This window comes from Oreochromis niloticus, linkage group LG22 (assembly GCF_001858045.2).
Source record: "Oreochromis niloticus isolate F11D_XX linkage group LG22, O_niloticus_UMD_NMBU, whole genome shotgun sequence".
NCBI classification, from domain to species: Eukaryota; Metazoa; Chordata; class Actinopteri; order Cichliformes; family Cichlidae; genus Oreochromis; species Oreochromis niloticus.
In genome coordinates, this window is record NC_031985.2 from 31,995,106 (window position 1) to 32,008,819 (window position 13,714).

The 13,714-nt window shown below is 40.4% G+C and overlaps 1 protein-coding gene across 2 annotated transcripts; it reads right to left on the bottom strand.

The window, feature by feature from the left end:
• Window positions 1-3,190: 3,190 nt before the first annotated feature.
• On the bottom strand, window positions 3,191-11,476 carry LOC100700001 (CMP-N-acetylneuraminate-beta-galactosamide-alpha-2,3-sialyltransferase 2). 2 transcript variants are annotated; one of them, XM_003443797.5, is made up of 7 exons: window positions 11,328-11,476; window positions 10,360-10,628; window positions 9,904-10,100; window positions 9,621-9,782; window positions 9,399-9,438; window positions 9,143-9,262; window positions 3,191-4,090 (listed from the first exon to the last, which is right to left on the bottom strand). In XM_003443797.5, exons 2-7 carry the CDS (start codon window positions 10,609-10,611, stop codon window positions 3,923-3,925), a joined length of 939 nt encoding a protein of 312 aa, XP_003443845.1. In that variant the 5' UTR covers window positions 10,612-10,628; window positions 11,328-11,476; the 3' UTR covers window positions 3,191-3,922. The 2 variants fall into 2 exon arrangements, with proteins under 2 accessions (XP_003443845.1, XP_019206629.1); XM_019351084.2 differs by lacking the exon at window positions 10,360-10,628 and having other exon boundaries at window positions 11,328-11,462.
• Window positions 11,477-13,714: the final 2,238 nt, after the last annotated feature.

Genomic DNA, 13,714 nt, shown 5'->3' on the forward strand with positions numbered 1-13,714 from the left:
GACGCAACATAAGGTTGTCAGGGCATTAACTGTCAGTGGTGCAGAAAAAAGGTGTGGTATCAGTTTAGTGGTAACACGTTATATATTTTTACATCACTTTGTGACCAGATGGACTGAAAACCAAAAAAAACTGTATAGATTTAACATTGTCTATGAATGAGTGTTTAATGTTCCGTTTTAGAGCATGTCCAGTGGTGTCTTCTGCCAGTACAGAAAGTAATGCCACTAGGTTGGTTGGTTGGTTGGCTGGTTGCTGGTTATAGACATATTAATTTATGTAAGCTTATTAGTGATATCACTGATAACTCAGTGGAAAACAAAGAAATAAAAATAAAAAGCAGTTTATGGTGGTCAATTCTGTACTGCCCCTGGCTGCAGCAATGAGTTTTATGTGAAAAAACCAATGAGATGGTGTACTATTTCACACTAGGTGGTTCGTCACTGGTAGCTAGCTGAAGTGAAACAGAAAAATCCATCCGGAGGTCGCCAGTTCACTAATTCATTACAAAGCCATCTCGGAGGTCAGCTGCGTAGAAGACGGTGGCGACGTGGGCAGAACAAATCTAGAGGCCGGCCGGGCGGAAGGCTGCGGCAGCGACACCTTTCAGGAGGTTGTTCAGGAGGCCGTCCATGACAGTGATGAAGTCCCACCAGCAGCCTGGAAGGTGGCCGGTGATGTTGAGGTGCTGACCATGAAAAAGGCGGCGGCATGGCAACCGCAGGGCCAGGCAAGGCTGAAGCTGCAGGCGAGGATGATGCTGCAGGCGAGGATGATGCTGCAGAAGAGGATTTGGAAACCGTAGGTGTTGGAGCTGCAGGCGACGGCATGGAAGATGCAGGTGGTAGAAGCCGCAGGTGGTGGCACTGCAGGCGACGGCATGGAAGCCCCAGGTGACGGTGATGGCCAGACGGGCTCCTCGGACCCCCCCAGCAGAAGCTGTAGGCAATGGTGATGTTCCGGACAGGCTCCTCGGACCCACCACCAGAAGCAGGAGGCTGGAGCAGATCTTTGGACCCTCCAGCGAAGGCTGAAGGCTGGAGCGGTTCCTTGGACACCCCAACAGATATCCCACATAGCAAAATTGGTATGGCCCGGATCTGGCCCACACAATGTGCTTACACATGGTCCACATACCGCAAAGAATGACGGCCCTTTGGTGGCCCAGATTTGGTTTGCCAGATCTGGCCCACACATGGGCCAGCACAAGGCCAGTTGCAGACACACTGGTGGTCCTCTGCTGGCCCATGTGTGGATTACCTCTGGCTAACCTGAGCTGGGCCACCAAAGGGCTGTCATTCTTTACGGTATGTGGGCCATGTGTAAGTTGTGTGCAGCCACGGGCCAGTTGTATACACACTGCTGGCCCTGTGCTGGCCCAGAACACTTTCAACTCTGGCCCCGGATGTCATCCTAATGTGTATCTTAATCAAGCCATGTAATACCAACATGTGCCACAACATGTAAAACAGTGCAAAAGTAACATGACAAAACTCTGTCCAGACAGTGAATGGACTGACTCTTATATAGCGCTTTTCTAGTCTCCCGGATTACTCAGTGCGCTCTATACAACATGCCACATTCCCCCAATCAAAGACATTCTCTAAACTGAGTGCTTCCTAACTACATTCACACTCTTGACATGCAGACTGGAGGAGCCAGGGATCGAACCACTAACCTTCCAATCAGTAGGTGACCTGCTCTAGCTCCTGAGTTACAGCCACCCACTGGCAAAGATAAGTAAATCGTCACTAGGTTTTGGATAAAGTGTACACTCACAAACCTGTCAAACCTGTATTTGAAACGTTGGCTACCATAGCAGTATAGTATTGCAACACAGCATTTGGGTCTTCTAACTAAAATAGGAAATTAGGAACATAAATAGTGCCATCATTGCCAGACCTGGTCCACATCTGGTTGACATACACCCTGCCATGAAACCAGTCAGTCAGAAGTGCCAGCTTGATGGGCCACATAAACCAAACCACAATCGAGCCAGATATGGCATGCCATCACATAGACAGTGCTATCTATGCCAGGCCTGGCCCATATCTGGATGACATACGTCTTATCATGCCAGAAGTCAGCCAGCAGTGCCGGCTTGATACCAGATCTGGGCCAGACCTCCTTGATATGTGGGATAATCTGTCCAGTGTGTCCTGGGTCTGTCCGGGGGCCTCCTCCCGGTGGGACAGGCCCTGAACACATCACCCAGGAGGTGCCCAGGAGGCATCCTTGTCAGATGCCCGAACCACCTCAACTGGCTCCTTTCGATGTGGAAGAGCAGCAGCTCTTCTCTGAGCCCCTCCCGGATGGCTGAACTTTTCACCCTATCTCTTAGGGAGAGGCCAGCCACCCTTCGAATGAAGCCCATTTGCGCCGCTTGTATCCGCAATCTTTTTCTTTCGATCACTACCCACAGCTCGTGACCGTAGGGTGAGGGTAGGGACATAGATCAATTTTTGGAACGTAACTCCTGCAATGAATGAGGGAACACTGTATGTGATACTAATTATGAGATATCGGCCTTACAGATAAATAAATATCTAATAAATCCCACAGTTTATCCTCTGGGGTCCAGGGTATAATTGGACATTCTTGACTATTTTTGATTGTAACTTGATATTTCACCTTTAGAAATGTTTTTTGTCTTGTCTTGTTTGGTATTATTATTTTCAGCACAATCTCACATATGTGGATTTACAGTTATTTTTATTTTTTCACTGACTACTGTATTAATACAACTGATCTGAAATCACTCAAAAAACATAAAAACCGAGTATTGAAAAAGTTATATATTTTTATATAAAAACCACAGATATGTTTACTGAATTATTTTCATAACTTGAAATGGAAATATAAATAAATAAAAACCTATGCAGAAATTGTTTAAACAATAAAGTTATATACAACTATTTCCCTAAAAATGCAGTTACTGCATCTGGCAATCACAAACCAAGGCAGCCAGTACATCACTGATGTAGAACGAAAACCGCAGAGCAGTGGGTACCAACGACCAACTGCCAGACAACAGCCGCTGTCAGCACAGCCCCTCCCAAGAACCCTCAATGTCTACATGTATTTAAAATTTAAAGGTGGGCACAGACAAACAGCCACAGCTCCTATACCCTATACAAAATGTATTTCATTGAAGAGTTACGGAAATAAAATGATCAGCTGTCTTATTGTGCCTTGTGATACAACTTACATCCTCTTTATTGCACAAAGTAGTAACAATCGGTATTGTTGCATCTGTCCATCATCAGCTGTTTAATTTTGTCTGGTTCTTTTGGCCAGCTCTTTCAAGTTTGTATGGGGTTTATTTTTGTTTTTTCTTTTGACCAGCTTTCTGCACCACCTTTTCAACATCCTAATAATGATTACCACACAGTTTTTATGTGTAAAAAGGGAACACATTCTTTGTAATTAAAAGCACATTAAGTCTGATTTAAAGAATAATTAGTGGATCAACACTAGGCTGCTTAAAAAGTGTGGAAGGGCAATAGAGAATTTAAGAATATTTGCTTATAGTTTCAGTTTACTTTTAGCTAACTATCATAATCTTGATGCCTACTCAAAAGAAACACTTATCCATCCATCCATCGTCTTCAGCTCTTATGTAGTTGACTGTAGTGGAGAGGTAGCTCAATGCTATTTCCACTGTGACAGGAAGAAGGTACACCCTAGTCTCAGGACAGAGAACTTTTCACACTCACATTAACATCTATGGTTTAGAAGCACTAGTAAACCTAAAGAGCTTGTCTTTGAATATATAAAAACGCACCATGAGAATCAATTTTATGAAAAGAAATCTGATGACTCCTCTAAAGAAGAAAACACTGAAGCACAGAACAAATCACATTAATAATGAATTAAGTTTTACTGTGAAATGGAAAAAGAGGAAGGAGCAACAAAGGAAAAAAATTAATGTCCTTTATACAATGTGATTTTCTGTATTTTGTGTAGCTGCTGAATAAGATTATATTCATATTTTCCTGGATGATATCCAGTTCCAAAATTTTGCACTTTGATTTTTTCAAAGTAATGGCCCCAGTTTCCATCGCTGTCTGCTCCAAACCCAAAGACGCTGACCTGGACAAAAAAAAGTAAATACATAACAAAATTAATAATAAAAGTTAAATTTCAATATGTCATATAATTTCAGCTTTGTCACAAGAGCTAACTGAACTAACTACAAAGGACAGAGGCCCCCAACCCCCGACGGCAGCCTCAAACTCGCAGAGGAGCTCAATACCTTTTTGCTCAGTTGGAATCCTCACCACCAAACTGGATCACCTGCAGTTTGGTGGTGAGGATGTCTGACATCCTCACAAACCGGCCTCAATCAGTCCGACTTGACCCCTTCCCCACAGGGCTGCATTTTCAGCCCCCTACTGTACAGTTATGATTGTACACCAACCCATCCAAACAACGTCGTCATCAAGCATGCCGATGACACCACTTTGGTTGGGTTCATGTGTGTTGGAGATGAGACTGGATACAGGGAGGAGGTAGAGAACTTGTCCCGCTGCTGTTCAGAAAATAATCTGAAGATGAACGTCCTTAAAGGAAAAGAACTCACAAAGGACTTCACGCGGCACAGAGAGGTCCACACCCCTCAGATTAAAAACACAGAACGGCTGGAATCTGTCTCCAACCTCAGGTTTCTGGGCACCCACATCTCTGCTGATCTCACCTGAACCCAAAACACCAATACCCTGGTAAAGAAGGCCCAACAGTAGGAGAGCATGCTCTCCATTGAGGGCTACAATTGAGAACAGGAAGGTTGCACAGAGTGATTAACACTGTCAAAAAAGAATCATTGGCTGCCTTCTGGCACACCAGGATGCCAATAACAACAACCTTTATTTGTCACATACAAAATCATACAGAGTACAACATGTAGTCAAATGCTTGTGCCTGAGCTGCAGACAAGCTGCAGACGTAGCCGCGCCATTCCACAGCTTGGTTTTTTTTTTTTTTTAGTATGTGGGGTTTAGCCAAGACCATTACTGGGAATCGAACTAGTGACTCGCTGCAAAGGTAATAACCCCCTACCCACACCTCACCAATCTGAGCCATCCTAATCTTTCAGGCAAGTCACCAAGACTTTTTTTTTTTGCACTACCTCCAAGCACTTTGCTCTCCATTGTTTGCTTTTGAACTGTTCTTTATATATGTCTCTAGGCTGTAAATATCTCTTCTGTTTGCTATTTATTCCTAATGTCTTTACTGTTTTTTGGGGGGGGGTTTACACCTGCACAGTTGGCGTGGAGCACCCATTATTTTGTTGTACATATACAATGACAATAAGAGGCTATTCTATCCTATTCTATTGTATTCTATTCTAAAGGTATTACTATAATGCAGTGGTTCCCAAATTGAGGGGTGCCATTGCAGGGGAGCGCGGTATGAAAAAAAAAAAAGAATGCTTGGACACTGCTAGCATAATGGACAGGATTTTGACGGTTTTCCTAGACAAATGCAAAGCAGAGGTTGAGGCATATCCAGATACGATTCCAAACCAACTTCCTTCCAAGCTAAAGACTAGAACATATGATGAAGCATGGTTGGTATCGCTGACAGAATTCGTTTCCCCTGTGTCGGGAGCACATGCTGGGCTCTCCAAATCACAGACAAGCAGTATCCCACATTCTTGATTTTTAGTTCACAAAGACTTCTCATAACCACTAACTACTCCTGAAACTTTGAAGGTTTTAGCTCTTTATACAGTAAAGTTACAGGAGATTAAAAAAAATTATCAGGTAAAATGTCCTTCGTTTGTTAAAATAATCCCGTCCGATACCACGTGAGAACAATAAATATAACATTTTCTGTTGTAACCCTCAAACTGAATGGTAATGCAATGACACTCGTTTTCACTTTATCACAAAACTAAAACATCACTACTTCCATGTCTAATTTTCTGTAATGGAGGCGGAGTAAACTGGATCAGCACTCCGTGCCCAGCAAATGCTCGCGATGCAGGAGGAACAAATATTGTCAGTTATACTTATCTTAGCACAGTGGTTCCCAAGCTTTTTTTTGCCAGGCCCCCCTTTGTTTTACAAGAAAAATGTTCGCGCCCCCCCACCACCTAACCCCCCCGCACAAACGCATACTCCAAACACACACACCCATATTTTGTTTACAAACTCCATTGCGGTTTATTTCACACCTCAAACATGTAGTAAACAATTAAGCAAATACAAGTAAACGGCAATAAATTACAGGTAGTAATAAAATATACTACTAACTCTTTTACGCTGCGTCCACACCTACATGGGTATTTTTGAAAACGCAGCTGTTTCTATGCGTTTGGGCCTTTCATCAACACGTAAACAACGTTGCGATTCACTGAAAATGGAGATTATTTAAAACTCCTTTTATGCGTTTATGTGTGGACGAGGATTACAGAGTTCGTCACGCAACGACAAAGGTATGTGCCTCTTTTCATGTCACGCTGTGCGCCACGTTTTTGCTTACATGAGATGAATTGCAGAATGGCAGATAGAGACAAAATACTGTTACTGTTAATCTGACTATCTTCAGGTTTTACACGCTTACATATACACACACAGTTACTGTCCCTCCATTTAGAAAGGCAGAGGCGTCACGGTGTAATTATTTTACGTGTAGTTTTTCGTCTTGATGCATTCTCAATCATCCAGGAAAGTAAATCTCCAAAAGTTGAATCTGTTCATCTGGACGTAGCGTTTTGTGGGAGAAACGTTTCGTCACTCATCCAAGTGACTTCTTCAGTCTCAGCTGACTGCAGGTTTCCCCAAACCTTATAAACCTTTAGGCACCTAAAGAAAGCTCCAGCCGATCCAGGAGAGAAGGACAACCGCTGCCCAGGCGAAAACCTGTAGTGATCCCATATGTGTCAGGAGTATCGGAACAGTTGAGACGCATTTTTTCTAAACACCGGGTCTCTGTGGCTTTTAAACCCCAAAATACGCTGCGCCAAAAACTGGTCCACCCCAAGGATCGGGTCCCCCGACACAAACAGAGTAACATAGTGTACGCTGTTAAGTGCCAGGAGGATTGCCAGGATTTATACATCGGGGAAACCAAACAACCTCTAGCGAAGCGGATGGCACAACACAGAAGAGCAACCTCATCAGGCCAGGACTCTGCAGTTTATTTACACCTACAGGCCAGTGGACACTCTTTCAACGATGAGGATGTACACATCCTGGACAGGGAGGAACGCTGGTTTGAGCGCGGAGTCAAGGAGGCCATTTACGTGAAAAGGGAAAGACCATCTCTGAATCGAGGAGGGGGCCTAAGGGTACATCTTTCGCCATCTTACAATGCTGTGATTGCAGCCATTCCCCAACTCTCTGTGAATGGTACTCATGGCCATTGATCAGTGTTCTTTGATCAGTGGGTTTTGGTCAGTGATTGTTGATCAATGGTCATGGGAATTTGCATAATTATGATTAAGGAACTGACCTCACAGCCCATTGTTCCTTCAGTGGGCTGGTTTCAGTCATTATGCAAATGTACTGTTTATAAGGTTTGGGGAAACCTGCAGTCAGCTGAGACTGAAGAAGTCACTTGGATGAGTGACGAAACGTTTCTCCCACAAAACGCTACGTCCAGATGAACAGATTCAATTTTTGGAGATTTACGTGTAGTTGTTTTTTCCTATGTAATAATATTCAACATTGCTATCAAAAAATGCCTCTCTGTGTAATATGGGTTCAAAAACAAAAACAGCTGTGGGATACTGTTTGTCCGTGATTTGAACCGGGGGAACAAATTACGGCAGGATCAGCCTGATATTATTTGTATCCCACTGTAACTTTATTGCATAAAGAGCTAACATGTCCAAAATGTCAGGAGTAGTTAGTTATTACAAGAAGTGTTTGTGAACTAAAAATCAAGAATGTGGGATCCTGTTTGACCGTGATTTGGAGAGCCCAGCGCGTGCTCCCGACGCAGGGAAACTAATTTTGCAGGGGAGACCTACCTTGGCACTTGTGCAGGTGAAGCCAAAGGGAAGATATGCTTCACCATATTTTCTAGTCTTTGGCTTGGAAGGAAGTTGGTTTGGAAACATATTTGGCGATGCTTCATCTCCTGCTTTGTGTTTGTGTGGGAGCCCCGTCAAAAACCTGTCCATAATGCTAGCAGTGTCCAAGCGTTCTTTTTTTTTTCTTTTCATACCCCCCCCCGCAATGGCTCTGCGGGCGGGCCCCACACTTTGGGAACCTCTTTCTTAGCACAACACAGATCCTGCCACAATTTGTTCCTCAGGTTCAAATCACGTACAAACAGTATCCCGCAGTTGATTGTTTTTAAACCCATTTTGCAGAGAGAGACAATGTATTGATAGCAGTGTTGAATATTCTTACAAAGAAAAATTAAAAAAAACAAAACAACTACACGTAAAACAATTACACCACAAAGATGTTCTTTTAGTGGTTTCTTTAATTGCAACCTGTAATTTATTGCAGTTAATTTTTATTTGTTTGTGTTTACAAAACATTTGAGGTGTGGAATAAACCGCAATGGAGTTTGAAAACAAAATATGGGTGTGTTTGCAGTGTTGCCAACTCCTCAGTAAGGAAAATCGCTTTTGGCTGTCCTAAAAGTCGCTAGAAGTTGCTAAATGACGTCGTCACAAGACTCTGATAACACCAGAAAAGGTTGCCAGATTTGTCACTAGTTGCTTTTTTAGGAAAAAAAAGTCGCTAAGGGGATCTGAAAAGTAGCTAAATATAGCGACCAAGTCACTAAGTTGGCAACACTGTGTGTTTGTGTCGGGACGGGGTGCAGATGATCTTCTAAAACAAAGGGGGGCCTAGCAAAAAAAGTTTGGGAACCACTGCTATAAGGTTTTACTATACATGAGTTGGGGAAGTCAGCATCACAGTATACTTTGTTTAATTTAAGACAGGAGACAGAGGTAAACAGCACATTATCATTCTTACTCTTTGGTCTTTGTTAATTTTGATTAAACAACAATTCTAGCACTAGATCCAAAATAATGCAATCAAAGACGTAATGGACAAAAATAAAATTACAATTCTCTATTTTTTTTAGGATAGTTGGCAGTTATGGCATATGTACTTATTGCACAGCAGTCCTTATTGCTTTACTGGTATTTCTTTGACTTATGGAATGTGATCCTACCTCATCACAAATCATCAAGCTCAAAGCCAAAGCCATGAAGCCAGTAGATGGATAAGCACCCTTCTTTTGCAACCAAACTTGATGAACATGTTTCATGAAAGCCGGATTAAGGATCATCACCTGGTAATTAAACATAGCCATTTATGAACCAGTTGCTTCCACGAATAATGCACAATATAATTATTTAACTAAATTATATTTGATATATGAATATACAGTTTGTCATTTTTGTTGAAATATAGAATAATGTACTCACCAAATTCTTGTTGGCTAGGCTCTGTTTCTTTAAATCAGTGCTAGAAAAGGAATTAATTAGCAATTATGTGATTAGAATAATTTAATGCTAGATTCCAATTGAAATGATAAACGCATACAATAATGAATTTGTTAAGTTTTTCACAACCCTAAATATTCAAGTGTACAAATTATATATTCTAAATACAAAAACATAAGAAGGTATCAGGAATGTTTGACCTACCCAACGTTCTCGAGGAGCCACAAAAAATCCTCCATCTTGAATGGAAAAAACACAAGGCGAGTGGTGTGGTCCAATAAGCTAGCAGACTCTGGATACATAACACGATGAGTTGTTTTGGTTCCAACATCCACTTCAAAGCCTCTGGTCGGCCCATAGTTCATTCTAAATTACACATATTAAACATCATGCAGTTAAATCACATTGTGTGAATAGAGTCAATACAACAACATAATAGTCAACTCAAAGTAAACTTAAATGAATGTTTGATTGTAATCTATTTTACCTTATTACGAAATCATGCAAATCAATCAGACGTCCATAATGTGATCCATTCAAATTACCAGAATTCCCCACTATAGCACAAATCCTGCAGCGATCAGGCCTGGGTTCTACATCTTCTGAAATGATCGGTAGCATCTCAAACACCTTGTCTACTGTTGCATTGAAGAAAGCGAAGTTGTATTTTTCCTGCTTTATTTTCTGTCACACATAACAGAAGAAAGTTAATAAAGTTAATGGAGCTGGTAACCAGCAAGTTTTACACTTTTTTTGTCAACATTGAATATATATATATATATATATATATATATATATATATATATATATATATATATATATATATAAATTGATATCTCGCATGTTCCAAGTATGTGTTTTCCAGTGGCTCCAACAGTTGGAAAAATATAACGAAATGCAAAGTTAATCAACATTTGTTTTGTTTAGAGATCATTTAATTTACCTTCCACCAGAGGAAATCATTCTCTGAGATGCTGTGTTTTCTTGACAAAAAGGGTTCAGGAGATGCATCCATCTGTTCCCTAAACCCAGGATCACCATCTCTTATACATTTGAGACAGGAACAAAAGCTTGACTTCCAGGGCCCAAAGGAGTAAACAGATAAATTCCATGAAGGACTGAAAAACATAGGAATCACTGCGATGCACAGGAGCAGGGAAATTAGAACCCCGGATTTTTTCTTTCTGTAATTCATCTTTAATGAAGAACAATCTGTGGATTCAGTGAGTGGAGAAATATTCAAGTGAGTAAATTTAAGAATCTAGACAATGTTACAGAGAAGCCTACAACAAAACACTATCCACTGTTTCAAAAGCAACCTTGGTGACACAATCTGGGGACAGCATTGCCCTTGAGGACAAAGTATAATCAATGCCATATGTGACGGGTTTATATGTGTTAATTCATTTAAAAGACATTGCCTTTCTACTTAAATAGCATAACATGACACCCAGCAGAAAGGAAAAGATCTTGGACAATGTTTATTTAATGTAACATAGAAAGACACTTAAAATATTTGATAAGTAGACTGGTTCTTATAGTGTTCTCTTCTGCTCTATCTGAGCACTCAAAGAGTTTTTTACAACATGCCTCATTCACTCTTTCATATGAAAACTGCAAGTTGCATCCGAGAGCAACTGAAATTTGTATCTTGTTCTGGGATATTTGGTAAACGAGATCAAACCACCAACATTCCACTTAGCAGATGACCTGCTCTACCTCCTAAAAACTAAATAATCCTATTAACCTGCTAAAGAATCAATCAGAAAGACACAATTCAGTCACACTATAATTCTAACATGTTTTTTAAATGTATATATTTAACAACATCTGAATAAGGTTTTTTTAAGAGGTTCTATAAAGCTTGTCATGAGTAATTAATAGTGTTAAATGTAATATATTTTCTCTTACCTTCAAAAGTAAAGGAAGTAGAGAGCAGTCAGAGAGCCTGTGAACGATAGAGCGATTTGAATTGGTGAGCTACTATTCAAATGCCCTGATGGTGTTAGTGGGGTTTATTTTTGATTCTAGGAAAGCTGAATTGTTTTGGTTGTTCTTGGAATTGAGAAAAGAGGAAAAACTTGTCTGTTAACTGTGGCACAGCCAGTGTGGCAATAGCTGGGAGGGTTTATTTATGATCCATTTAACCCATTACGTGAAGGAAACCATGTATGCATGTCACATTATTTTTGATATGAGCTTATGAATGTAGTACCATAAATAATGATAAGAAGAAGAAGAATATCACATGATTTTATTTTTAATTATTATTATTATCATTATTATTCTATTTATTAATATTGTAATGCTAGATGGGAAAATGAGTTTCATTCAGTCTCATTTTTGAAAATGATGAATGACTTTTATTATAATTATATTTATTATTTTATTATTGTTTGCAGTAGTTCACCTGTGCTGAAGCTGATGTGGTCTACTCCTTTACATATTCTAATTGGAGTCATTCATACCAGTCATCACTTGTTTAAAAATGTATGCTTTTTGAAATGTTTTAGAATGCCATTAAACTTCTATACACAAAACAGAGGGCAGGACTTGTTTGTTTTTTTAATTTTTCATAGTACAAGATTATACTATATTATTAAGAAAGGACCAAAGATGGTCTGCTACAATAATGGAGAGAAAACCTCCAGATTCAGACAGCCTCATATGAGCAAGCACTTGGTAACAGTGGGAAGGAAAAATTCTTATAAGGAACCCTCTGCACTGAACTAGACACATTACAAACTGAGGAAGATAGATTAAGAATAATAATTATTAAATGCAGCGTGGTGCAGAAACACCACAGAAATCTTGATAACCTCAAATTTCTTGTGACCATGCACAGTTTTTCACTCAAAAACTACTCTACCTACTGTATTCTACCTGTATGTGTGGATGTGGAGGAAAGCTTAAGAGCAGTCACAGGGAACAACAGTGGAAAGAAATTATCCTGTACTGGTCCTATTGGTCCTATGCACAGCCGAAGCACAGCTTTGCAGGACATCATCTACCTGCTGTTTACTACCACCTGGAAAAATCTATTAAAGAACCAGTGTTTTGGTTCATCTTGCTCGTTGTTGGTCCTTCAGCCAGCAGGGCTCAAGAATGTTCTAACATGCTAAAGCAGGGGTCGGCAACCTTTCTGATGATGAGTGCCATCTACAATTTCCTCAGAAGTCAGTGTGCCATATGACTGCATTAGCAATCAATTTAACTTTCACTTTCACTTTGTGATCTTTTATCTAGAAATGTGCTATATAAATAAAATTTTACTTACTTACTTACTTACTTAATACTGCTCTATATCAACAGTTACACACTATATAGAGAAACTTTATAGAATTATATTTGTTTGCAGATGTTGGCATAGTGCAGATCAGCTATTTTGAAACAAAAAAGACACTTTTTATCCATAACAAGAACTCCATAACAGCAAATGAACTGTACACAAGAAAATGCAAATGCTATTCATTGTCTCAACAATGATAAGAGAAATAAGCTGGGCCGATATGGCATGTTTGTTAATACAGGGATACACATGTTAATGTGATCTCTGGTCTCCAAGTGTCCAGCATTCAGACGGCTACCTGAGGACACTCTTCGTGTGAGAGAAAATCTGCTCACACGAAGATGTAGAGCCAAATACTGTCAATAATGCCTCTGCAATGTTCTGAAGACAGTTAAACTTGACAGGTAGTGATGTTCAGCAGGTGAAATGCAATCTCCATGAACACGCACAGCTGTGGATTCCAGCTGCGTTCATAGTTCTGCAAACTCTGACCCCCACAGAGTCAAGCTTTTCAGTTCAATCAGCTGCATTTCGATGTCTTCTGTGTCCAGATGGTTAGTGTGAGACAAATCCAGCTGCTCATTAAACCTTTCTGGTTTGATCAGAAATGAAAACATTGGTCGATACACCTGAAAGTCCCGAAAACACATTGTGAATTCTGCCTCGAGTCTACAGATGTATCCAAGTATTTCCATGGTACTATACTGCATTAAGCGGACAGCTCCTGAAGCATTTGAATCATCGGAATGTGGAAATTTCAACATCGCTTGAAAAAACTGCCAGCTATCAACGTCACAAGTTACAAGTTATTTTTAGCCAATTATAAGTTGAATCTGGTAGTTGGGGTTGTTAGCTAAGATACCGTCATAAAGAAGTGGCCCAACTAATGTGTCTATGCGAGCTAATTTGTGATGTGCACCTCTGGCCCAGCCATTTATTTTTTAATGCACCTTCTCAGATTAATTCACTACATGTCGTGCCATCAGTTAACCTTCGCATGCTAGCTGTG

What these genes read in the sequence shown, in the direction of transcription:
- LOC100700001 (XM_003443797.5), bottom strand. Translation starts at nt 10,611, where the DNA reads ATGAATTACAGAAAGAAAAAATCCGGGGTTCTAATTTCCCTGCTCCTG. An exon ending in ATGATTTCCTCTGGTGGAAG is followed by an intron (nt 10,101 to 10,359) that starts GTAAATTAAATG and finishes TATGTGTGACAG; the next exon opens with AAAATAAAGCAGGAAAAATA. An exon ending in GCTTGATGATTTGTGATGAG is followed by an intron (nt 4,091 to 9,142) that starts GTAGGATCACAT and finishes TTTTTTGTCCAG; the next exon opens with GTCAGCGTCTTTGGGTTTGG.